At 35.3% G+C, this 24,002-nt stretch overlaps 1 protein-coding gene across 3 annotated transcripts in view; it reads right to left on the bottom strand.

The window, feature by feature from the left end:
• The window catches only part of LOC131054675 (alpha-glucan phosphorylase, H isozyme), a 67,514-nt gene extending 56,352 nt beyond the window's left edge, over positions 1-11,162 (bottom strand). The window contains exons 1-4 of one of the 3 annotated variants that reach the window (XM_057989233.2): positions 10,934-11,162; positions 10,738-10,837; positions 9,320-9,590; positions 3,210-3,389 (exon numbers count right to left, since the gene is read on the bottom strand). In XM_057989233.2, the coding sequence (XP_057845216.2) occupies positions 3,210-3,389; positions 9,320-9,529 (390 nt within the window). In that variant the 5' untranslated portion in view covers positions 9,530-9,590; positions 10,738-10,837; positions 10,934-11,162. The remainder of the gene's footprint in view (positions 1-3,209; positions 3,390-9,319; positions 9,591-10,737; positions 10,838-10,933) is intronic. The other 2 variants (XM_057989231.2, XM_057989232.2) reach the window with 2 other exon arrangements.
• Positions 11,163-24,002: the final 12,840 nt, after the last annotated feature.

The raw sequence follows: 24,002 nt of genomic DNA, 5'->3' as shown, positions 1-24,002 counted from the left end.
GTACTAGTGAATTCATCTATTCTCCCTAAATTGCACATAAGGGAGGATTTTATTGTAAATAATGACATTATACGACCAATTAGCTTTTAGCCTATCTAGGAGAGTCCTATTGATATTTGTTAAGTCCACACTTAAGGACTTTTTTCTTTTTTATCTCAGCTCATGTCGTTCAGACACATGCACTCACCTTTTCAGACACCTAACTTATGTGCATGTGACACCTTTATCATAGTTGTCTTGTGCACATGACACATCAAAGAAACATATCCTATACACAAATGCAAGGTGGTTATATATATTCTCATCTGACCCCTTTTCTATCTAATCAAGGAGTTCACATGTAATTGTAAGCTTTTTTTGGGTAAACACATATCATATGAATATTATTGTATTTTTGGATCTACTGAAATCTCTTGCAGAAGGCTTATCGTTGTCTTACATGATCTAATAGGCTATGGGGTTCAAATATGTGACTCCAACAATTTTTCTCATTAAGAAAATAATTTCAACCTACCTAAGGGTGAAAAGTCTCCAAAAGGGACAGATTTGTTATAGTTCAAGAAGCTTGATAGCAATTGATGAAGTTTGAATAGTATATCATTTTAATTTTTATACCACGAGTTCTTCAACACTATACAACATGCCCAAGTGTAATATAAAATACATTGTGGACATAATGAGAACACCCTTTTACACCCAAGTCTAATATGAAATGCATTGTGGACATAATGAGACACCCTTTTACTCTAAGGACTTTTTTATAATCAGATATGCTTGTATTTGAGTGTAATAAATAACAATGGTGCCTTTTTATTTATCACTTAATTTGCTATTGAACTTGAGCAAACAACATGAACCATGCTAGTTAATTTGCATCCAGATTGAGATGATGTGTGGCAAGAAGCATCCAATAAGAGCATAAACTTGAAAATTTGTCCTACGAGTTCATCGGCAACATCAGAGAAAAGTAATGTCTCTCAAATTTGAGATTATTTTGTCTTTCTTGAAATTAATTTCGACCTATGGGAAAGGACGTCAACAATTCTTCACCAAAGATGCTATTGAGTACATTCTAACACATGTATCTATTTCTATGCAATAATTAGTAGTAGCTACATAGACTAGCATGATACATAAGTTCTTTTCTAATAGTGCCCTTCATATGCAATTCTTTCAAAATTATTTAGTTGTATCTACCTTCTTAGGTTATGCAAATGGAGATTAGATAGGCATGAGTTGCTCAAATGTGTGCACCACAATTGTAAATGATTCAAATACTAATAGTATGAATACGATGGAACATTGTGGATAGGGGACAATTATCTTTGGAGTAGTCTCACATGCTGGAGTAGTTAGTTGCTGAAGATAGGGAAGTGCAATGCTTTGATGTTCTTTGTTGAGCTGCTGGCCGCCCCTCCCTTTGGTGAAAAAAAAGGAGGTTGATGATAAATATCTATGTTGTCTATTAGTTGATTCCCATGCCAAAACTTATCACACAAGCTGAAATATGATAATCTTGGTTAAAAAATCTCATACAGAAGAATAATGAGTTATGTCTTAAGTTTCATTGCATGGTATTATGTGACATTGGATAAGTTCGCTACTGTTAATCATGAAAGATGATGGACTAATCATGGATGGTGCTGAAATTGTTATGACAAACCCAACGGAGCCGTGGTTTACTCACAAGGTTGATCAATATGAAATTTCAAGCAGCTTCCTGGGTTCCATAGCAATTGCAGCTGTGGTCTACTTCACTCAAATGTCATGAAAACAAAAAGTGTTAAGATCAGATCAAAATTAATAGGTGAATTTGATGAAATATATACTCCTCAAACTTGGCATCCGAGTTAATGAATGTTCGTGATCTGCAGGTTATTCCCCTAGGATGTGTTTCTTAAATATAGTTCCCAACAAAAAATGATTACACAACAATGGTACGTCCACGAATACATGACAAGCATGACGAATCTGAGCAATAAACCTGTCCAGGGAGACGGCCATGAAACTTATGGATATGGCAGCAATGAGATACAGTTTCAAAATCCTTTTATAACGTCAAAGGTTATTATATGAAATATGCTGATGGTATGAATCTTCTTCATTGGTGTATACACCCAATCATATGTACCCCTAAGACCTTGGAAGTATAGTGTTGAACTGTTGTATAATTCAAGTGCAGCTTTTTTATCTTATGTATATGTATAGATGTCACCCTAAATCTGACCTCTTTAGTCACTCAATTTTTAGTTATAAATAATAGGGTCTCACTTGCATGCTTGTCTACGTGTCTATTCATTGGAAACAGACTTAAAAAGTTATTTCTCTTTGTATATGTGGCTTTGTGAGTAATATGGCTTCGTTGTTCCGTGTGGGTTGTATGCTGTTTATTTGTAAATCACAAGCAAACTCTTTGGCTTAAGAGACGACTAGAGGGATGTGCCACAAAAAACCATTGCATGTCAAGCCTAAGCTCCACTCTTGCTCAAGGCTTCAAGATGCAAGTGATGCCATTATGTGCCTTATGTGATTGGAAATGGAATGTGAAAGCATAAAGTGAGCTACTCATGAAGAGGCCACAATCTGTCAATTGCACTATGACATGCTAGGTTTAACCGATGGTCTTCTTGTCCTTCCCTATCAATGCACTTGAAGTGATTCACATATAACAAGTACATTGCATTTCCTAAAACTTGGGTACAATTGAATAATTTCTTTATATTAATAAACTATCATTACATGTTTCCTGGTGCTGTCTACTTAAGAGGGGACCATTAATATGGAGAACACATAGTAAGTATACACCATAAGTGTGATCAAGTACTAGAATAAGAAATGAGAAACTCTAGAAGTACGTCTGGAAGGCAAAAACACCCTGGTGGTTATCCTTGGAAGTTCAACTTTCATCGCAAATAATGGCTGTGAATGTATATGGCAAATGAAGATAAGATTTAGTGCCATGATTATCATATTGAAGGAATTAAAAGTTTGGTATTTGTCCATGGTAAAGGAATTTATAGATTTAACAAACAATTATGTGTAAAATATGCAATAAACTCAAAAAAGTTAATTCTTGATTAACGATATGTGTTGCACTTGCAAATTGATGTCAAAATGATTAACTTTTGAAGTCGTTATGCTCTAGTTAGGCATAATATGTTTTTCTGACACAAGTAAACTGAAATCGCAAATCTAACAGATAACTATACCTGCTCTACTATATTCTCAAGGTCATGACCCAACTTGTTGAGAGCAGCAGCATATGCATCAGTAATGCCAAGGTTTCCAATTGCATTTGTCAGTGCACGTCCTTGAAGATATTCCATAGAAAGATAATATGTTTGCTTTGGGTTTTCTCTGTGAAAATGGAGATAGGTTTCATTCCACCTCTGCATGCATTAAATGGAATCTATCAATAAACATGACCTGCTAGTTGCATTCTGAAAACTTAAATCAATATTTTTTGTTTCTAGCCTCTTGGGAATACAAATTATAGTGTAGATTCCATTAATTACAATACAAAGTTACATACACGAAAAGCAAACAAAAAGAAATGAGAAGGCAAAAGAATTTAAACAATCACTAATTATTTCCAATATCTAAATGGCATTTGTTTATTCATATGGTACAAACAATAACTTTTATATCTACAAAATGAAGTATCACAATCAAAATCCTTAATGATCACAATCATAAATCCATACGACATAAACATTACAAGTTAATAATCCTTTTGCAGATTTCTGGAATTCTTAACAAAAAAAGATTCGTGATTTTCAGAATTAGAAGATTTGATGCGCCAAATGTTTGATATGGGAAAAACAATAAAAAGGATTCAGTGGCATCTAAAAGACCACTGAACTTCGAAGGGGGGCCTATGAAATGAAGGATCTCCCCTAAAGACTATAATGAATAATCAATTTATTTGTGATTATAATTATTGCTTATCAATACATAGGCCATATCAGCATGCAAAGAAATTCTGACATGTGCAATAGAATATGTACTATAGACCATTGAGTTTCACATTGTAGGGAAGGTGAAATTATGATGAAAGTATCAAATTGCAAGGGCATATAGACCATTGATTTTCAACTCATTCTCATACAAAGTTGACAATGTCTAAAATAAATCACACAAAAAGGCACTTTCATTAAGATATCAAAAGCACGTAGAAAGATTGGCCAAAGAGTTATATGTCCCTTGAAATAAGTGGTAGATGAACTTAGAATAGGTCTCTCCTTTAATAGCTATTCCTTGCAGTGATCTCCTACATTTACCCCTCTTGTTGTGCCTTTTCTAAACTGTCATGGATTAAAGGCTTGAAGTTTTTTGTGCAGATATTAGAACTTTCAAGAATCTATTTTCAATAGTTTCTCAAAAGCTGTCATATTAGAACTTTCAAGAATCTATTTTCAATAGTTTCTCAAAAGCTGTCTCCCAAGACAGGATTACATAAAATTTATAAGCTAACCGTTTCAGATATGCATACTTATGTAGAGATTCAAGAGACAATGACTGGTGCTATTTTGAATACGATTAATCGACCAGGCCATTCAAAAGAGTTGAGAGAAATATGGTAGGACGTAGATACTCCACTTTTTCAGTACAAGATAGGCTATGCATATGAGCAACTTCATATTTTATCTAACAAAGAAAAGATAACAAATATAAAGTCCTCATCTAAAAAAAGTAAATAAGTGAAGCTACTTCTGGGTTCAAAACTATTCATAAGAAGTAAGAACCAGGTGGTGGGAAAGATCACCAGTGGGTAGGATTATGTTTTCTACTACTCCTCTACAACTATTTACTTGAGAGAGAATAAAGCAATTTATGCGAGTTTATGGATGACATTGATTGGAGAAGGAATCTGTTTACAGTTTGCAAATGCATAACATTCAAACAAGGTGCTTAAGGCTATTATAGGAACTGATGGCAACACGTGATCCTGTCCACTCTCTCTTTCTCATTCTTAATTAGATGGTGATTGCAGACTTGTCTTAAAATAAATTCATAAAGTAAATATTACAGCTGTCTACCCATCAAAATTAAAGTTCTTTGAATACTAAGCTTGTAGGAAAATGAAAAAACTGCATACATCTGATGTTTCATCAAATTTTCAAATAACACTCCATGATCACATTTTCTATCTTCATCCTGCTAATGAATAACCAATTATGATCTCAAACATTGATGAAAAATCATATAGACATGGTTTTAACAGAAGCATAATAGTAGTGCTCTAACTCATGGAGTGTGAAAGCCTCATTTTCATCATTAAAGTAGTATGCTTGTTTAGACCAGTCTAAGAGAGGCAACATTAATTTCAATATGAGGATACTTGTCTAAGAAAACCTTTATTTCAACTAATTAGGGTCATGGTGAGAGTGGCCATATATCTTGAAGTTGAAACAAATAGCAAGAAAAAATCCCAATTCTTGTATTTGATAAGATCAAGGTCAAAAAAGTTAAGTTTGGTATCCTCTTTTCTCAGTAGTCATTGAAAACCAAGTTCTTGAATCTTTGGACCTTCTGATTATGTGACGAAGGAAAGGAATGGGTTGCACTTTGTGATATTGCAATTCCCTTTGTATTGGAGTAAGGAAAGGAAGATCTGGACATTTGGATTCAACTTAAGGTAGGCAAGCATCCATATAATTTCAGATGTCATGGTGCAATTGGGTGTTTTGGCTGAACAAAGTACAAGAGACAGTAGCTATTAGTTGATAAAGAAATGAGGCAAACCTTACAAAGCAATCTACTAACCAGAGAAAAGAATTCTTGCCATTAAAGCTAGAAAAAGTAAGGTATTCATAACAGTCTAATAGGTCAATTAGGTTGCTCTGTTCCATTCAATTTCAAAATTGATTGTACTCACTAAAGAAAAAATTAAGTTCAGGTTCCATCAAGTGATTGTGTGGATCAAAAAAATCATCAACAGTTGATTGTAAACTTGCTCTGCTTAGTTAACACTCAACAACGAAAGCGTGGTTTACAACTTACAATAAAGCACTATCTATTAGTTTAATTTTGTTATGAATTCAATACACCAGCCTTATAAAGTGATATGCTGAGAAGAGCAAGGAACTGTTATCCACTATAGCTAGTAGCACTTAATTATCCATAAAAGGCCAATTAAGTTGCCTTACCAACTTCAATTTCAGCATTGTCTACTGTACCTCGGAATCACGTTAAATTGGGGGAAACATATAGTGTTATAAATCAGTGAATCACAACAAAGGAAAAGACATATAATAAACAAAGACACTATATATCATATGCTGCACTGTGAGGGAGAGATTAATTACAATTGAGTGTTATTTACAGAAACACAGCAACGCGTGCGTAGCGATTTATTGCCATGGAAGTACTCTGCCTTCATGTGAATCACCTATATAAAAAACAACCAAGGGCATCAAGAAATGAAAATACCCACAAAGGAAGATGATGCATCCCTCCTTGGGAATCCAAGCAGTAATTCATTAAGAGGGCAAGCCAGGTTGGCAGAAATGGATCAAAAACATTGAAAGTTAAAAGCAAATTTGGGTCAGAATTGTATTTTGCAATTTTCAGGACATTCAGAGTGGTTTTGGGAGTCAATTTTCAATGAACAGAATTCAGCATCCTTTCATCCTGTTTTACGCATTCTAAGCTTCCAACAGTTTTTGACATGTCATTTTGAGCTATGGTTGCAAATTTATGCCCCAGCAAGGTGTTATCAGAAAATTGTCCCAAATGATGACCAGTTCCTTTGACATGTAGTTAAGACCCTTGCATGTCACTCACAAGAACACCCCTTTCAAAAAATCCTAATTTATTAATTATGAGTTTGGCATAGATGTGTACATATTTGACAATTAGATCTTGCACAAACACTTTATGCGTGATTATGTAAATTGCTGTGCATATGATTCTCTCCAATGTTGTGTGTATAATTATGTGCATGGTTAATGCATGGACTGATGTGTTTGTGGCAGGTATAGAGGAATCACACAGGTAAGAAGTAATGACTAATACAACTCAAGATGAGAGATAAGCCCATGCTTAGTTTAGTACTATCACCATTTAAGTCATTGCTAAAGATGCAGCATTACAAAATGCAGTGGCAATTCCATAGGAGTAAGGCTTTTATTACTAGGGTACGTGTGGAGGAAAATTCTGAATTCATTACCAACTCCAGGTCTATGTAGGCTTGCATTGCATAACTTGCTCATAAACTTGCATGAAGTAAATGATTCCTGGTTCCTGGTGGTGTCCTCAGCCATAGAAAGCAAAATTGTTTAAGTGATGTACTCACCATGCTTAAAAGGCCTAGCTGATTGCAAAGATGTTTCTCTAGGCACGGATAACCAATCCTCTAAAGAATTTGTCTCCTTTCTAATCCATACATCATTCAAATCTGGGTAATTTGTTTAAAATAGATGCACCGGATAGAAAAGAATAAACTACTACATTAGCAAGGCTTTGAAAGCATCATTGTTTTACTTTGTGAAGGAATTGTCCTCTAGAAGAATAATCTTAGCTTGTCAAAGGTGTTTTATTGTTGCTGCAAAACTCCTTTGTGATTTGATCTTTCATTAACTTTGTTTATGTTGTCTTTAAAACAGAATTAGAAAATATCAGAAAAGTGTCTTCAGAGGTCACAAGGAAATTAGCGACCCGAAAAATCAAAACAGGAACCAGCTTCTGTAGATAGATTCCTTGGGTTTGTAGAATATTGCTTAACTTTGTAAACTATGAAAGATGATTATCAGTTTAAAATAACACAAGAAATGGGTCACAGACCACAACACGTACAGTGATGATTTCAGCCCTCCCTAAAAGAATAAAAATCAGAAAACCTAACCTTTCTTGTGAACATAATCAAACACTTGAACGGAAACCTTCAAAATAGAATCTCTAGGAAATGTAAGCCTTCACATGAAATCCTTGTAATTGAAACAAAAGGCTGCCATGGATGTGTTTGGTTGACAAACATGTCAAGGTTACAGAGCTTAAATTCAAAAAGTTGAATTAGGTTATAGAAGCATTTACAGAGGGAGAATTAGTACTAGAAAGGGAAACCATGAGTAGGGATAAATGTTGGACAGGAAATCTGTATATGTGGTGTCAAGACAAAGTTACCGGCACAATAGTAATTGGTCCTCAAAAATGCGATGCTTTCTTAATCACAAGTTATCAATCTACATGCCTTCCCTTTCCCTTAGTGAGACTCTGTTCCACATCAATAACTCCACCATCTGTCTATTATCTATGTATATACCTATCTATTAATCTACAAGAAGCCAGAAAGAACCAATTTTGAAAAACATGACCCTCAGCAAATGCAGGTGAGGCACATATTTTGGCTACACATGAGCTGTCTAGCTTGTACTAGGTATGAAAATTCCTGTGTCATGGCACAGCCATATGAAAGGTTTAAAAATTCATGATAGACAAACTTTAGTCACAAAATTAAATGGAACAAAATACACCACCAATTCCACCTCTTGATAGACATTGGTTTCTAGTATGAATTTACTCTCAAAAAACATTATATTTGACATTCATGCTGCATGAAATTAAGAAATCGCCATATGCACTACACTTAGGATACAGTCCATTGCAAGGGGGGCTTCCTAAAAAAATTGAGTGAATGCTGCTGAGATTTTTAAGAGTATTACTATTTTATAGTGGGTGGTCCAATGAAATTGGTAGTGTAACTTAGGCTTAGAAGTTTGAGCTCCAAAATTTACAAAAGCCAATGGTCTCATGAATTTTATTATTTTGCATCTTCAATTCAATGGAGCATATAAATATAAAATGATAAAAAAAATAATTGGCAGGAACTTAAAAACTCCAGATGATTGACAGGTGGCAGTAAATTTTCTAAGCTGGTGGGGAAAATTTGTAGCCCCACTCCAAATGTGCCCCCTTAGAATTAAAAACTAAAAAGTACCGCTCCTATTTATCAGAAAAAGTTTCTAACAAATCCTGTAGCATTTTGTCTCATGAGAACCTTTGTTTCATAAAAATAGTTACTGAAGGTCCTCCTTGGGACTGCACCCTTAATGTGCAGATCAGCAAACTCGCCTTAAGGGAATGTAGAATTGCTATTACTGGAAAAATATAAGCAGAATCAACCTATGGATTACAGAGTGAAATGGAAAAGAACATGTTACTGTGAAAATAAAATAAAATAGAAAGAACGCCAAATATTTACATATCATAACTTTCACTATAATAAAGTCTATGGCTCAAACTTGACTGCTAGTAGATATTTCACTCAAAAAAAGTAAAAAAAAAAATTATGTTTCTAAAATAGGAATAAGGATTGTACCTGAATCAGAGAGTCTCGAACACTATCAGCAGTAGCATAAAATGCTTGTTCGGGCTCAAATTTTAAAGGCGAAAAATGAGGGGTGTACTGAGCATGATATTTTATGTTAGCTGCCACCTCTGCAGGACCTTCAGCAGTGGGATGAGCTGAAGCTGGAATGCTAGAAAGATCTTCCTTTGGAACCCCACTGATTTCAGTAACAGATTTCATTGCCTTGTTCTATGCAACTTCTACCAGACTGGCTCCAAAAAGACTGCACTCTGCAGATTTTCTGTAGAACATGAAGAATTATTTTTAATATCAACCAAACAACTAATAAAAAATAAACAATAAAACAAAAATCCTCCAATTGCATCGTAATCACAAACCAGTAAATAATCAGAAATTTTAAATTAGATATATTATCCGATTCTATCTTACCAGATCAATGAACACATGCTTTTTACCAGCAACAATGAGCATGACGAACTAACATGGAGCCCTTGATTTAGACTTGACCAAAAATTAACACCAGTGTAAGTAATTTTTTTTCTTACTGTTTGATGTGTATAACTTTTGCAAAATATGTGCAGTGAAGCAAAACAAACTTCCCTAAATAGATCACTGAGATTTTTAATATATTTTGCAGAACTGTACATTTTATCAAAAATTAAGAGCCATTTCATGTTAACCTTAACAGATTTCATGATATAATGCAATCTGAAAATAACAAAACTGGCTAAATGTTTCATAACATTTTAATGGCCCGCTTTAAGAATAACTCTGTGGAGCGTTTTAGCCCTACGGTTCAGAGTCCTATTTATGGACCCGTTTTAATGAGGGAAAAACTGTATTGGTTGCCCTTAGACAATTATCTCCTGAAGGTGGTCCAAAATAGAACTCTAAACTATAGGACTGAAAACGTCGTATAACAAGCCATCAAAAACTCAGTTTGAATTTTGTTTTAATAAACCAATACCCACTGGTTCAGATCCCTAGAAAAAAATGAAAATCCAGCACCACAACATAAACCCACATATACAGCAAATCAAGTAGTAACTCTACTAAACAAACTGCCAGATCCTCACGCCAGTCCACCATTGCAGAGCACAAATATTCAATGCATTATACTCGATGCTGATTCAACAAATACTGGAGAATAATTCCAATACATTAAAAAAAGGATTAAATATTTTATTATCCTACATCAACTAATTAGGAATACACGTAATATCCATAAAACATTATGAATGAATCCAAAATAAATTCAACAGCTAATTCCAGTAAAGACGGAGAAGAAAGCCAAACTAAAAGGAAACATGATGTAAAACGGTTAGTGAATTCACTATATACAGAACATATCAAACTAAAAAGCAGCCTGATCTTCACTCAGAAAAACGTTAAAAATCGAAGTAAGGCAACTTAAAGCCCTTTCTAACCTTTGCGAAATTGCCAGTGAAATAAGCTTAATATTTCTCTCCAATTCGGCGCACTGTGTGTCTTTCAGCTCAAATGCTACAAATCTCTTCAAAAAAAAATCTGCCAATAACAAAGCAAAAACAATTTTCAGCAACAGAGTTCTGAGAATCAAATATTTATTGACATTCGAATTAGGAAAAGAACGTAGAGTCATACCACGCTACACAAGTGTACTCCACACGATTCGAAGCTGAGATTTGTTGTACTGAAAGACAAGACAAAACCAGGAAATATCTACAAAAGTCCAAAAGCAGCCATAGAAAACAGATGATCGGGCGTGACAGAAGTGCAAAATCAGTGGCAAGAAAGAGTAAAAACCAAACTGTAACAGCGCCGATTTGATAATTAAAAACCAGAAACGAGCGGAGCAAGTAGATTGGGGACGGGTTTAACTAGAAGATTTACTGAGGTGAAAAATTAAAATAATTGAATTACTTACGTAGCGTGTCAAAGCGGACTTCTCGGGTAAGAATGCAGATATCTTTGTGACGTGGACAGGTGGAGCTCTGTGAGTCGACCGTGCCTATCACGAGGGTTATGGCGTTGGAGGATTGAGCCACCCTTCATAAACTTGCCACGTGTACGGTTAAAAATATCATAGCATTCTACTTCTAAGAATATTATAATATACTATGCATCTCAGATAAAAACAAATTTGGTGCTATTGTAAAAGAAAAAAAACTGACTAAATATCATGACGTACTGGTCCCATGGAGGCTCAAATAGGAAATATGGGGAGTATATTTTTAAGTATATGAAAATGGTAAACAAAAGTGATGTTGTTACTAACTAATAAATTTGTAGACAAGTGGTTTTAGAAATCTATTTTTTAGTTTTACATAGTCCCATCACTTGGAAATCTACGTAATTCTATTCTTATTTTTTATAATGATGTCTTCCAACAAGTTATTATATTATAAAGTCATAAATTGTAGCTTTCATTCAAAATTGTTATTCAAATAAAAAATTAAAATTTAATTACATTTTCTAATCTTATTTTGTACTCTAATTTTTATTCAAGAATCTTTTGAAAGGAAATTCTAGATTCTTGTTGTTTCTTTAAGTTGTTCATTAAGAGAGGGGACCCACTAATTGAGCACTTTTGCACCTTTCAAAATTCTTAGTGGCAATTTCAAATCACTTTCAATTTTATACACTTTATTTGAGAGGTCGACTACTTATAACTAAGGTTTTAGGGTCACACCATCAAATATGATGTCGCATCAACATACTTTTAGTTGAGGTGTCCAAAGATCCTCCAAAAAAAATTAACCTTAGTTGTGCACTAAGTTATGTTTTATTGGTGTGATTTATTGTTTTTTAAGTATAAGAAATGTGTTTCATTTAAATATGAATACTCATAATCAACACTAACAACTTTATAGTCACAATTGTTAATATTAGTGATATATTAGAACATTAAATCAAAATTGATATGAGTTGTTTCTAGATTCAATTGTGTGAGTGTTTTTTCATCAACGTTTTGGATCACACTCCATGACCCATCATCACGATGAGAAAGAGATCATAAGGAGGTGTTGGTCTGCAGCTTGTATCATATCATTTTTTCTCCTTATGATCTCTTTCTCATATTGATTATGGATCATAGAATGTGATCTAAAACGTTGATGAAAGAACACTCACACAATCGAATCCAGAAACAACTCATATCAATCACATAGATTATAGAAATCTACTAACATTAATTAAATCAAAATGTTATTACAATTATCAAAACATATTCAATTTTTGAATCATTTCTCTTAATCTAACCCAATATGGTCCTAAAAAACACCCTCCATAATGAATGAGAAATCAATAAAGATGAATACCACTATAATAATCAATAAAAAAAAAATTTAACCTCTAACTATTTTATTATTTTAATTTTCTTTCATTTTAAAAAATGTCATCTACTACTATTAATTTACTTCCAATTATTGATTTAATTAAAAATTCCTACAAATTTAAATTATATTATTAATTCTAAATTTAATTATTTCCATCTAAATAATATAGTATTAAAGTATATTATAACTTAAAACCTTCTTTTTATTTATTTAAAATGGAACGGTCACTTGCAACCCCAATTATAGGGGGATTTGCTTTTATACTAGATGTTTTTTTGTAGCCTTACAATGGCTACATAAGAAAGCTAACGGCTAACGTCCGCAACAGGTCTCCCATGAGAGATCCCCAACGCCTCTAAGGTGGCTTCTTGTAATTGTTTTATGGACATCGAGGCATTTGTTTCCATCGAGTCAGCAGCGGACATTTCCTGGCGCTCAATTATTCACGTAAAGGGTTTTCTTTGATCTTTGTTACTTAGCTTTTCTAACTCACCATTATTGAGATCTGAACAAGGAAAAAGATTTTCTTTCAAAATAATAAAATAATATGGTGTAGCATTCAAATCAGATCTAGATATATTCCTAAATATCTAAGAGTAAATAAATAGTAGATCTAAGTAGTACTATATATATAGTAAATGGTAAATGTAAGTATTCTTATATATAAATAGTAAATATAAGTATTTTTTATATATAATTATTTATTAAAATAAATATTTAAAAAATAAATTAAAATAATAATAAAATATTTAGTTCAAAATCTAATGGAACTATTATTATTTTTTGTCATAGAATTTATAGGTCAACTTTTGGTTATTAATTTTTTTTTGTTTTAATCAATTAGAGAGGAGATCTTTTTTCATATTAACCACAAGCATAGTAAATAAGGAAGACACAACGACATCACCACTTAACCAACACACTATGGAAAGAACCCCTTTATTATATATTTATTCTTATAATATTTAATATTTAAATATTTATTTATTATACTATATGTATATTATTTATAAATAATAGATAGCTCAATCTAATATTATTTTTTTAATATGAATAATAATAATCATATAGCAGGGGGGAATGGAGGGAAGGCGCAACAAGGAGCAAATATGTGGCAAGAAGCAGAGGTGAGGCAAGGAAAATCACCATGGCAAATGGCAAGGTGGCCGAAACTATAAGAAATTTCCTCTTGTTGGTGATGGATGGGGAGATGAAGCGGAACGGGAAATCCCTTTGGAAGATTTGCGAGCTCGGGCAAAGTCGGACATGGAAAGGCTCAGACAACCTCAGTAATGGGTGCACAACCCACAATGGGTGGACAAGTGCACTCCAAAGCAGCGGTTGGTTGATCATGTATCGACAAGGAACAATGGCCAAATGCTAGGCCCTTAGGGATGGCAACAAGGAGCCAAGAATAATTGGGGAAAAGGATTTGAGTCAGTGATTACGTCAGACGAAAGGAGGACCAAAAATGTGAAATTTGCTCAGGATCGAAAATGGGAGAATCAAAAGAAGGGGAAGTTTGGTTAGGACATAAATCTAGCAAGCAATAACGAAAATAATCAATGAAGGTATGGGAGATTTCGGCAAGAAAATTTCCAAGGGTGTGGACATAATTGACATTTCACGAAGCAAAAGGCATCTCAACATGAAGCTAGGGGAGGAAAATTGCTCGAGCAAGCCATGGAAAGGGAAATAAATAATTTGATGAGCGATGAAGGGTCATCACATGGATATGCAGATTTGAATGGTAAGGAACATAACCCTAATCTACCAAAACTCTTTGTTTCAATTGATATGAGTCAAATTAGAAATTCAATAGCAAGATTGGAGGACATAGGGGTTCTTATCGAATGGGGGGGTGGATGGAGGAAAACATACTATCAAAAATTGGTGTCGAAATCAAATCCTGATTAGGACATTGGCAAATGAGTATTTCTTGGTTGAATTTAAATCTAATTCAGACAAATGGGATGCCCTAAATGGTGGGCCTCATTATCTAGATAAAACTGGGATGCACTTGTTCGATTGGTATCCAAGTTTTGATCCTTGGAAGCATGATATTCCAGAGGATCTGGTGTGGATTAGATTGTATAATCTCCCTGCAGAATTTTGGGATGAAAAAATACTAGTGGAAATTGGAGAGAGTTTGGGCAATTACATTTCAGTAAATAAGAATCTTGACGATAGATATGGGGGGACTTATTTTAGGATCTATGCAGGAATGACTCTATAGCAAACCCCACCACAAGAGATTGAGATCCAATCGGATATAGGAATCTGGGTGCAAAAGATAAAAAGAGAGGATCAATTTAAACTATGCCCCAAATTTAAATCCAAGGAACATGGAAGGATAAAGTGTGGATTCTATACCAACGTGAATGAGCCAATGAGTATGAGCAAATCCCAAGTGAAGGAGATAGAAAGAATACAAATCCCAATCAAGGGAAAGAAGAGGTATTGGGTGAACAAAAGCGATTGGAGCTAGAGGTAATGGCCACAAGGATATATTTCTAGGCATAGGCTTTGTTTGATTCAATAGGAGAGATGATGGAGTTTCAACATAATCTAACATTGTCTGAATTATGTGGTTGGAGCACAACATAGGATCAAATGGCACAAAATTCATTTAATTTTGAGGGTGACAATAACCAAGCTCAACATCAAGAACCTGTGGGAAACTAGGGCTTGCTTGAAGTGGAAGAAAAAACCAATCCTAGCAACCCGATAGGAGATGTGGAAAAGGATTAGATGAAGGATGATTCCAACACACCGATTGAAGAGGATGACTCGACTAGGGGTGTGGAAAGTGAAATTGAGGCAGACTCAAAAGAGGAAGAACTTGCAGATGAGGAAGAGGGAGAACTAGGGGAAGAAAGAGGGCTAGAGCAAGATCACATTCAAAAATCACAAAACCAAATATCAAAATGAAAAAAAAAAGAGGACAAAAACCCAATAAGGCAAAGTTGGTGATGGTCACTAATGTAATAGGTTAAAGGAAGCTTAGATCAAGGAAGGATATTATCCTTCTCCAAGGGCAATGAAGGCCATACCATGGAATATTATGGGCTTAAATTCCCCTAGCAAATGGCATCTAATTAGACACCAAGTAGATAAAATAAAAACTGATATTTGGTTGTTATAAGAAACAAAATGGAGTAGGGACGAAAGTGATAGGAGACTAAATTATTGGAGGTAGTGGAAGGGGCATTTTGTTCAAGCAAAACGTACTTCGGGTTGTCTAGGAGTTATGTGGAATCCTTTGATAGTAAAGGGAGAAGTGGTTGAAGATGGGAGAAATTAGATCATCTTGAGACTCAGACTGTTGCAAACAAATGCTCTTTTTTTTGTAATAAACATCTAAGGATCGATTCCCACAATTGACAAGAGGGAACTATGGGAGAAGATTACCACAAGGTTTGGTAATCTAAGGGGAGAAAGAGGAATAGTGGTAGGGGATTTCAATGCAACACTAAATAACCATGAAAAATAGGGGGCTTACAGAGAATCACAAATGTTTAGTGTGACTTTCAAATCTTTGTTGATGATAATCAATTGAAGCACATGATAACCAAGAATGGGATTTTCACTTGGACAAATAAAAGACGTGGCTTCATGAGCATAGTAGAAAGGCTTGATAGGTTTCTTCTATTCAGTGATTGGGAGGAATAGGCAATCATACATGAAGCCTCAATACTGCCACTCACAGGCTTTGACCATTATCTTGTGTAGCTCATTATTAAAATAGATGAGCCTCCAAAAGGGAACCCATTCAAATTTGAGAACATGTGGTTAAGCGATGACAAATTAGCAAATTTGGTGGCCAAGTGGTGGAATGAAATTAGGTTTGACAATCAATCCAACCTTTTCAAGATAAGCAAGAAGTTGAGTTATACTAAGTCTAAGTTGAAAGATTGGAACATGACCCATTTCAAAAACATATTCTCTGAAAAAGGAATAGTTGAAAAGTCTAGTTGGCAACTTTAAATGAGAAAATCATAATGGAAGGGAAGAGGACTAACGTCTATGAAGTAGAGAAAGTTTTAAAGGAGTTAGGTGAATTGTTAAAAAAGGAAGAATGCTTTTAGAGACAAAAATCCAGGGTGACATGGTTAAGGGAGAGGGTAGGAATACTAAATATTTTCACAGGATAATGGTGGCCAATCAAAGCATAAACAAAATTGTAGATATTCAAAGAGAGGATGGAATGATGACATAAACTTTAGAGGAGGTGAGTTCTTAAGCTGTCAGGTTTTTTGAATCCATTCTAAATAAGGAAGTGCAGAAGAATAGAGAAAAGAGAGAAAGAATCCTCAATTTGATCCTCACAATAATAACTGTTGAAAAAAATGAGGCTCTCTAATAGAAAATTGGGAAGGAAGAAGTTAAGGTGGTCACTTTCCAATTAAACCTAGACAAGGCCCCAAGCCCAGATGGGTTTCTGGCTAGTTTTTTTTAGAAATTTTGGGACATAGTAGGGGATGAGTTGACCTTGGTTGTAGAAGAATCAAGGAGAAGGATGGTTATGTTAGGATCTTTGAATCATGTTTTCTTGGCCCTCATCCCCAAGAAGAAGTCCCCCCAGGAAATGGGTGATTTCAAGACAATTGCCCTATGTAACATAGTGTATAAAATTGTCACCAAAAATCATTGCGAACAGACTAAAGAAGGTTCTCAAAGCCATTATATCAGATGAGCAGAGTGGTTTTGTGCTAGGGAGGTCAATTGTGGAGGGTATCATAATTTCTCACGAGACAATTCATTCAACGAGAAAGGCCAAAGATGCATATATGATCCTCAAATTAGATATCCTTGAAGCCTATGACCTAGATGATCTAGGTAGTTTCTAATTGTAGTTCCAGAGAGGTTTGGCCTCAACAAGAAATAGATTAATTGGATTAGAAGTTGTATTTCTACCCCCAAATTATCAATACTAGTGAATGGTGTGGCTAATGGTTTCTTCTCCTTGACCAGGGGCATCAAGAAGGGACACCCACTCTCCCCTTTTCTATTCATCATCATGGTAGAGGCCTTAGGCAAAATCAAAACCACTCCGAGAAGGGAAGGTAGGTGGTAGGGAGTCACACTTGCAAATGGGATTGAGACTACCACTCATTTGCAATTTGTGGATGACACTATCCTATTTGGAGAATCATGTAGGAGGGAAGCCATAACCATTTATAAAGACTTTTCAAGATGATTATTGCATGGCATCAAGGTAGAACATAAATTGGAGAAAATCAAAATGATTATATCTCAATACACAACCCAGTTTGCAAAGAGCCTTGTCAAGGATTTTGAATCTAAGGGTAGCTAATTTTCCAGGCCACTTTTTAGGGATGCCTTTATTTGTGGGGATGAACAAGATAAGATATTGGGAGAACCTAATAAATAGTTGCAAGAACAAGATGGAGGCATGGAAAGGAAAGTGGTTATCTTCTACTAAAAGATTGCTCATGATCAAGGTAGTGCTCTTAGCTATCCCAATTTACTCAATGGAGTGTCTCAAACTCCCTAAGGCTGTTGAGGATGAGTTGATTTAGATTCTAAGAAGATTCTTCTAGAGTGGCACAGGAGAACAACATAAGCTACTCTTGGATAAATGGGATAAGATTTGCCTCCCTAAGGAGGTTGGGCAGGCAAGAATTAGACAATTGGTCATCATGAACTTGGCCATGGGTGCTAAACTAGTATGGGAGCTATACATTGATGGGAATCAAAGGTGGGTCAAAATTCTCAGAAGTCCAAATATCTGGACTCATATGATCCCACCCAAATACTAACAACCTTAGAACCCCTGAGAGTATCAACAATTTGGAACTATATTTTGGAATGTAGGGATATCATAACAAAACATGTCACCTGGGAAGTAAGGAATGGGCAAAGTGTGTCATTCTAGAGTGATTACTAGGGTGATATGGAGGCTATTGATAGTCACCCCAACTTGGAGGTAATCAAGGAGGAAACCACTCATATATGTGGAAGTAAGGTATGCAATTATGATGCTACAACTATACAGAATGGTGTGGTTGTATGGGAATATCACTCCCTCTAGAACATTAATGCTCTGCAAGACCATAAGGAGGAGCTTTCTACATTTTAAGGAGTAGAACTATAATCCCATTTGATCAAGAGGACATTATCAAATGGTGCAAGTCCAAGATAGGGACATACAAAGTAAAATCTGGGTATAAAGTCAAGGAGGTAGCTATGGATAAACAAGATTGGCCTACCAAACTTTTATGGGACAAACATTGCTTGCCAAAATCTGGGGTCTTTACATGGTTGACAATATAGAAGAAGATCCTCACTGAAGATCAGTCAGATAGATTTGGAATACAGGGTCTAGGGAGATGTGTGCTATGCAAAGATAGCCTAGAATTGACATACCACATTCTTTTGGGGGGCGTGTGCACAAAGATGGTGGTCAGAAAAGTGGACACCACCCAAAAAAAACATGAAAAAACAAGCAGCACGTATGCGGTTTTATAATTTGAAATTCTCGCGTACGTGCTTAGGTTTGTTCTTCCCGAGCCTATAAAAGGTAGCACATACGCGTTACTTTTAGGAAAATGAGTGTGTATGCACTACGCCTAGGAAAATGAGTGTGTATGCGCTGCTCATAGGAAAATGAGCGCAACGCGCTAATAATCCAAATAAAACCGCGTACGCGGTGCTTGGTAAAAAAAGTTTTTAAAAAAAATATGGGTCTCATTTACTAGTGAATAGCGCGTTTTTAACTTTGTTTTTTCCCCATTTCCTCTCCTAAACCGTGAATGGGGTGCTAGATTTGTCCTCCAAGCTATGGATCAAGGTTAGTTTTTGTTTATTTTTGTCTTTCTTTCTGGTTTATGCAATTTGTTTTACATTTTGAATTTATTTTCATTAATTTTCATTAGGTTTTTTCATTTTTTGTTTCAAAAACTAGATTCTTCTAATCCAGAACAAGAACAACCAAATGCACCTCCTGAAAACCCGCAAGAACAACCAAATGTACCTCCTAAAAACACACAAGAACAACCCCCAATTCCTCCTTTTGACCGCACACCCGAAACACAGGAAGAATTAATTAATCAATTAGGACAAAATACGTATAAAATCAATAGACTGATTGTTAAATTGAAAACTTTTTAACTTGACCATCATCAATCCCTCACCACTAGCCTAGAAACATTAGCTAGTGGTGCCATAGTTGTTTCCACAGAAATTACCAAATGGGGAAGCTTTAGGGATAGGTGTCATCAATTCTATGCCAATGGGCTATCATACGATGGAGTAAAAAACAAAAATATTATTAAACAACAAATATGTGCCCTTTTTGTTGATCCCAAAACTGGTCAGTCATTATCTCTTAATGCAAAGAGGTTTCCCATACATTGGTGTACCAATGTGCAGATGAAGAATCTTTTTTGGTAGAGGTGGTGGATGGTCTTTGATGATCCACCTTGTAAAAATTATAAGGTGCCATTATATTTTTTGAGAAAAATATATTGTGAGTTTGTGCTCAATGTGCGGCCAAACTATTTTGACATGAGAGAGTTTCATGGTAGAGGTGGTGGCTCTGCCCAAGATAGACCTGGAGCCTGTAGGCAATTACCCGCGGAGAGTCGCCGCCCCCTAGCACCTAAACCCAAGGTGCATCAGGCTGTCCCATTAGAGCTAAAAGAGTCGATGGAGCTACAGACTCTTCAGGCAGCCACAACATTGACTGGTGCCATCATTAAGCATGGGACATCATTAGCACACCCTATTGTATTGGATGATGAGCCATTAGAGGGTGATAAAGAGCCCATCCAGCATATGTGTGTCAGTTGCTCGGGGATATGCTCAGGGATAGATGATGCAGCCGGTGCAGATGGATCCTCATATCATCTGTGCACGATTTGCGGTTGTAGATGTCAGGCTCACATGGTTGAGGATGTCACACTGACAGATGAGTTGATGGACATGGTGTTTGCCCACGAGCCATAGACACAGGTGTGTTGATTTGAATTCATAACATTTTATTTATCAATCACTTTAAATTTGTAATTACATAAATGAATTTTCATTTATAGATCGACTTAAATTGAGACAAATAATATGCATTTCAGGATGCAGCAATGGTATCCCATACACCTCCCCCAATTACTATAGCTGCAACTTCGATGCCTGAGGTATAAATTTTGTAACATGTTAAAATAGAATAGTACACTTTGAATTCAAAAAAAAACAAGATATACTAACTATCTTTAATGCTTGGTCCAATTTCTGGTTTGTAGGTTTTGACAAGGGACGAAATGTCCTAGATTGATGACATTACGCTCTCAACGATCGATTTTGGCCTACAAGGCTATACGGTATCATATTTTGTACAACTATTTTTATGTATTGTTTTGATGGAATATGCAAGTCATTTCATTTTAGATTTTTAAAATTATGTTTAATTTATTATCTGTACTAATATCTCATGTTAATTTTGTTTTTTTAGGGTATCCCCTCTGCATCTAGGGCTCGTCCTAAGAAAAAGAATTCCTCGAAGACGCCAAAACGTGGGAAGAAGGTAATTGAACACAATTTTAGTTGTACAATTGTTTGAAAATGTTGAAATCAAGTATTAGTTGGGGTTTGTAGATTGATTAGCGTTTTTTGTCCATTTTACATGTACATCAACCATTGAGCTTTGTGGATTTGTTGAATGCACCTGATTTGCCCTCGGATCAAGAGAGGGCGGAGGTATGTATCTCTACTTTATTTTCTTGATTTCATGATTATATTCACGTGTACATGTGAACTTGTGATATATTATAATCTTATATTTTTTTCATACAGGAAATATCCATACCTATTTTGTTAATGGCGAACCCTCCTCCTTGCACTAGAGAAGCATCTCAGGATCCGGTACACTTTTGTTTGATATGTAAAATTAATTGTTTTTAACCTTCAATACTTATCATTATATTAATTGTATTTAATCTTTGAAGATTTTTTGTATATGTAATAGCGACAGTTTCTACATCGATGGTGAGCCATCCTCAGTCCATTGGAGAAGCATCTCAGGCACATGTACGCCATTGTTCTCTATATTATAGCTTTTAAGTGTTTTTGATATATTTATGTTAGTACATTGTATTAATTGTACATTTAATTTACAATAGACCCCTTTGCGGTACGGCCATAATGTGGATCCATTGAAGTATGTCTTCAAGAAAACTCCTAAGAGTGACAAGGAGAGGAGAGCGAAGACATTAGCTCCTAGATCAGCAGATGATGTAATCTACATTTCAATTGTAAAGGAATTAAAGTTAAATGCATAGTTATGTTGTTAATTGTGAACTATTTTCTACAAAAGAATTCTAACTTGGCTTTTGAATTGTGGTTTTGTAGCCATCTACAGAGCCGTGTACTGCATCGAAGAGGCTTGATTTTGATGATCCACCACAAGTTTAGGATCATATAGTGTTATTTTTGGTCATAGAATGACCAATACATGTAGATATATTCTACATTTTTATTGTATATCGATTTGGACATGGCATATGCCACATTTTTGTAATACTTGTATTGACTTGACAGACATGCCTTTTTTTATACATATAAATATTGATATTCGATCCAATAAATGTGTAATGAGTTCATTATTTTGTATTCGTTGTATTTTGTGGTTGTCGTTTTATAAGTTTAAATGAATATTTGCATATGTAATCAACAATATGAATATAAACAACAAAAATATATGATATAAAACATTGCAATCGTGGAATGTGATTTGATAAAATTTCTAAAATGTTGAATTAACCCTACAAAACTCCTTGTATTTAGTTCATTGTTGTGTATTTGCTATATTTGGTGGCTTCCCTTTTATAAATTTAAATGAATATTTGCATATGTAATCAACAATATGAATATAAACAACAATGTGTTTGGTGTGAGAGCACCCTCACACTCTCGCAATGGTCAAATTTTGTTCATTGTGTGCACAAACCAACATCACGAGCGCGTCCGAGTGGGAAGGTTTATGCTAGGCATGCCCCTGTCGTGCATCCCAAAGCGCCGGAATGTCGAGAGTCATACCATACCGGTGCAATCTCTCAATTGCCTTGAGTCCAAAAAATTGTCAAAATTTGACGGACTGTTTCTTCAAATCCATGATATATATGGTCAATCTGTTTGATCTCATGGGGTCGTGTGGGGCTCCTCTACAATGGCCTATCTCAGTTTTTGACGACTCGAAACCATTTTCAATTATTAGCATTTTTTTGCCTGCTCCAAAAACTGTCAGTTGCATGCAATGAAAAGTTGCAAGATTGGCTAGAATTGATTCGGTTCATCGTGTGCACAAACTGACATTGCGAGCGCGTCCGAGTGGGTAGGTTTATGCTAGGCATGCCCCTGTCGTGCATCCGAAAGCACCAGAACGTCAAGAGTCATTCCGTACTGGTGGGATCTCTCAAGTGCCTTGAGTCCAAAAAATTGTCAAAATTTGACGGACTATTTCTTCAAATCCAGGACACATATGGTCGATCCGTTTGATCTCGTGGGGTCATATGAGGCTCCTCTACAATGGCCTATCTCAGTTTTTGATGACTCAGAGCCATTTTCAATTAGTAGCATTTTTTTGCCGGCCCCAAAAACTGTCAGTTGCATGCAATGAAAAGTTGCAAGATTGGCTAGAATTGATTCGGTTTGTTGTGTGCACAAACCGACATCATGAGCGTGTCCAGGTGGGTAGGTTTACGCTAAGAATGCCCCTGTCGTGCATCCCAAAGCACCAAAACATTGAGAGTCATACCGTACCGGTGCGATCTTCTCCCATTGTTCTTATGTCACGCAATTTCTTCATACGATGCCTTTGTCTTTCCTTTTGAGCCTCTCGTTGTTCCATCATTCCTCGCTTGTTCTTTCCCATGGTTGATATCAGTTGACCTAAATAGAATCATATTAGATATATATGTAAAGAAAAGTTCATAAACAAACAAATAACCATAAATATGCATCTTATCACTATTTTTTGGAATCAAACTATTAAACAATCACAATTCAATCATTTGAAATCATGAAAAAACAAAAAATTCACTTACTTCTATGTATACAATAGTGATAGAAGTGTAGACACAGTTCCAGTGGGGCCTTCAACGACCTCAAAAACTTCTTTTGAGGTCGTTGAGGCTCTTGGGAAACTAAAACTATGTCTATAAACTGCATATGCGCTACATTAATAACTGCATACACACTATTAGACCATAAAATGTTGACAAGCCCAACAGTATTCTTTTTTCCCATTATGGACTGATAAGAACGCGTACGTGCTACTAAGCCTAAAAAATGTTATCGCAAGGTAATGAATAATGGGAATAGTACCTCGTACGTGCTTATGAGTAATAAGTATCGTGTAT

This window comes from Cryptomeria japonica, chromosome 8, assembly GCF_030272615.1.
Source record: "Cryptomeria japonica chromosome 8, Sugi_1.0, whole genome shotgun sequence".
Classification (NCBI taxonomy): Eukaryota; Viridiplantae; Streptophyta; class Pinopsida; order Cupressales; family Cupressaceae; genus Cryptomeria; species Cryptomeria japonica.
The sequence above is the reverse complement of the archived record's forward strand: the minus strand, read 5'-3'. Positions and strand labels throughout refer to the sequence as shown.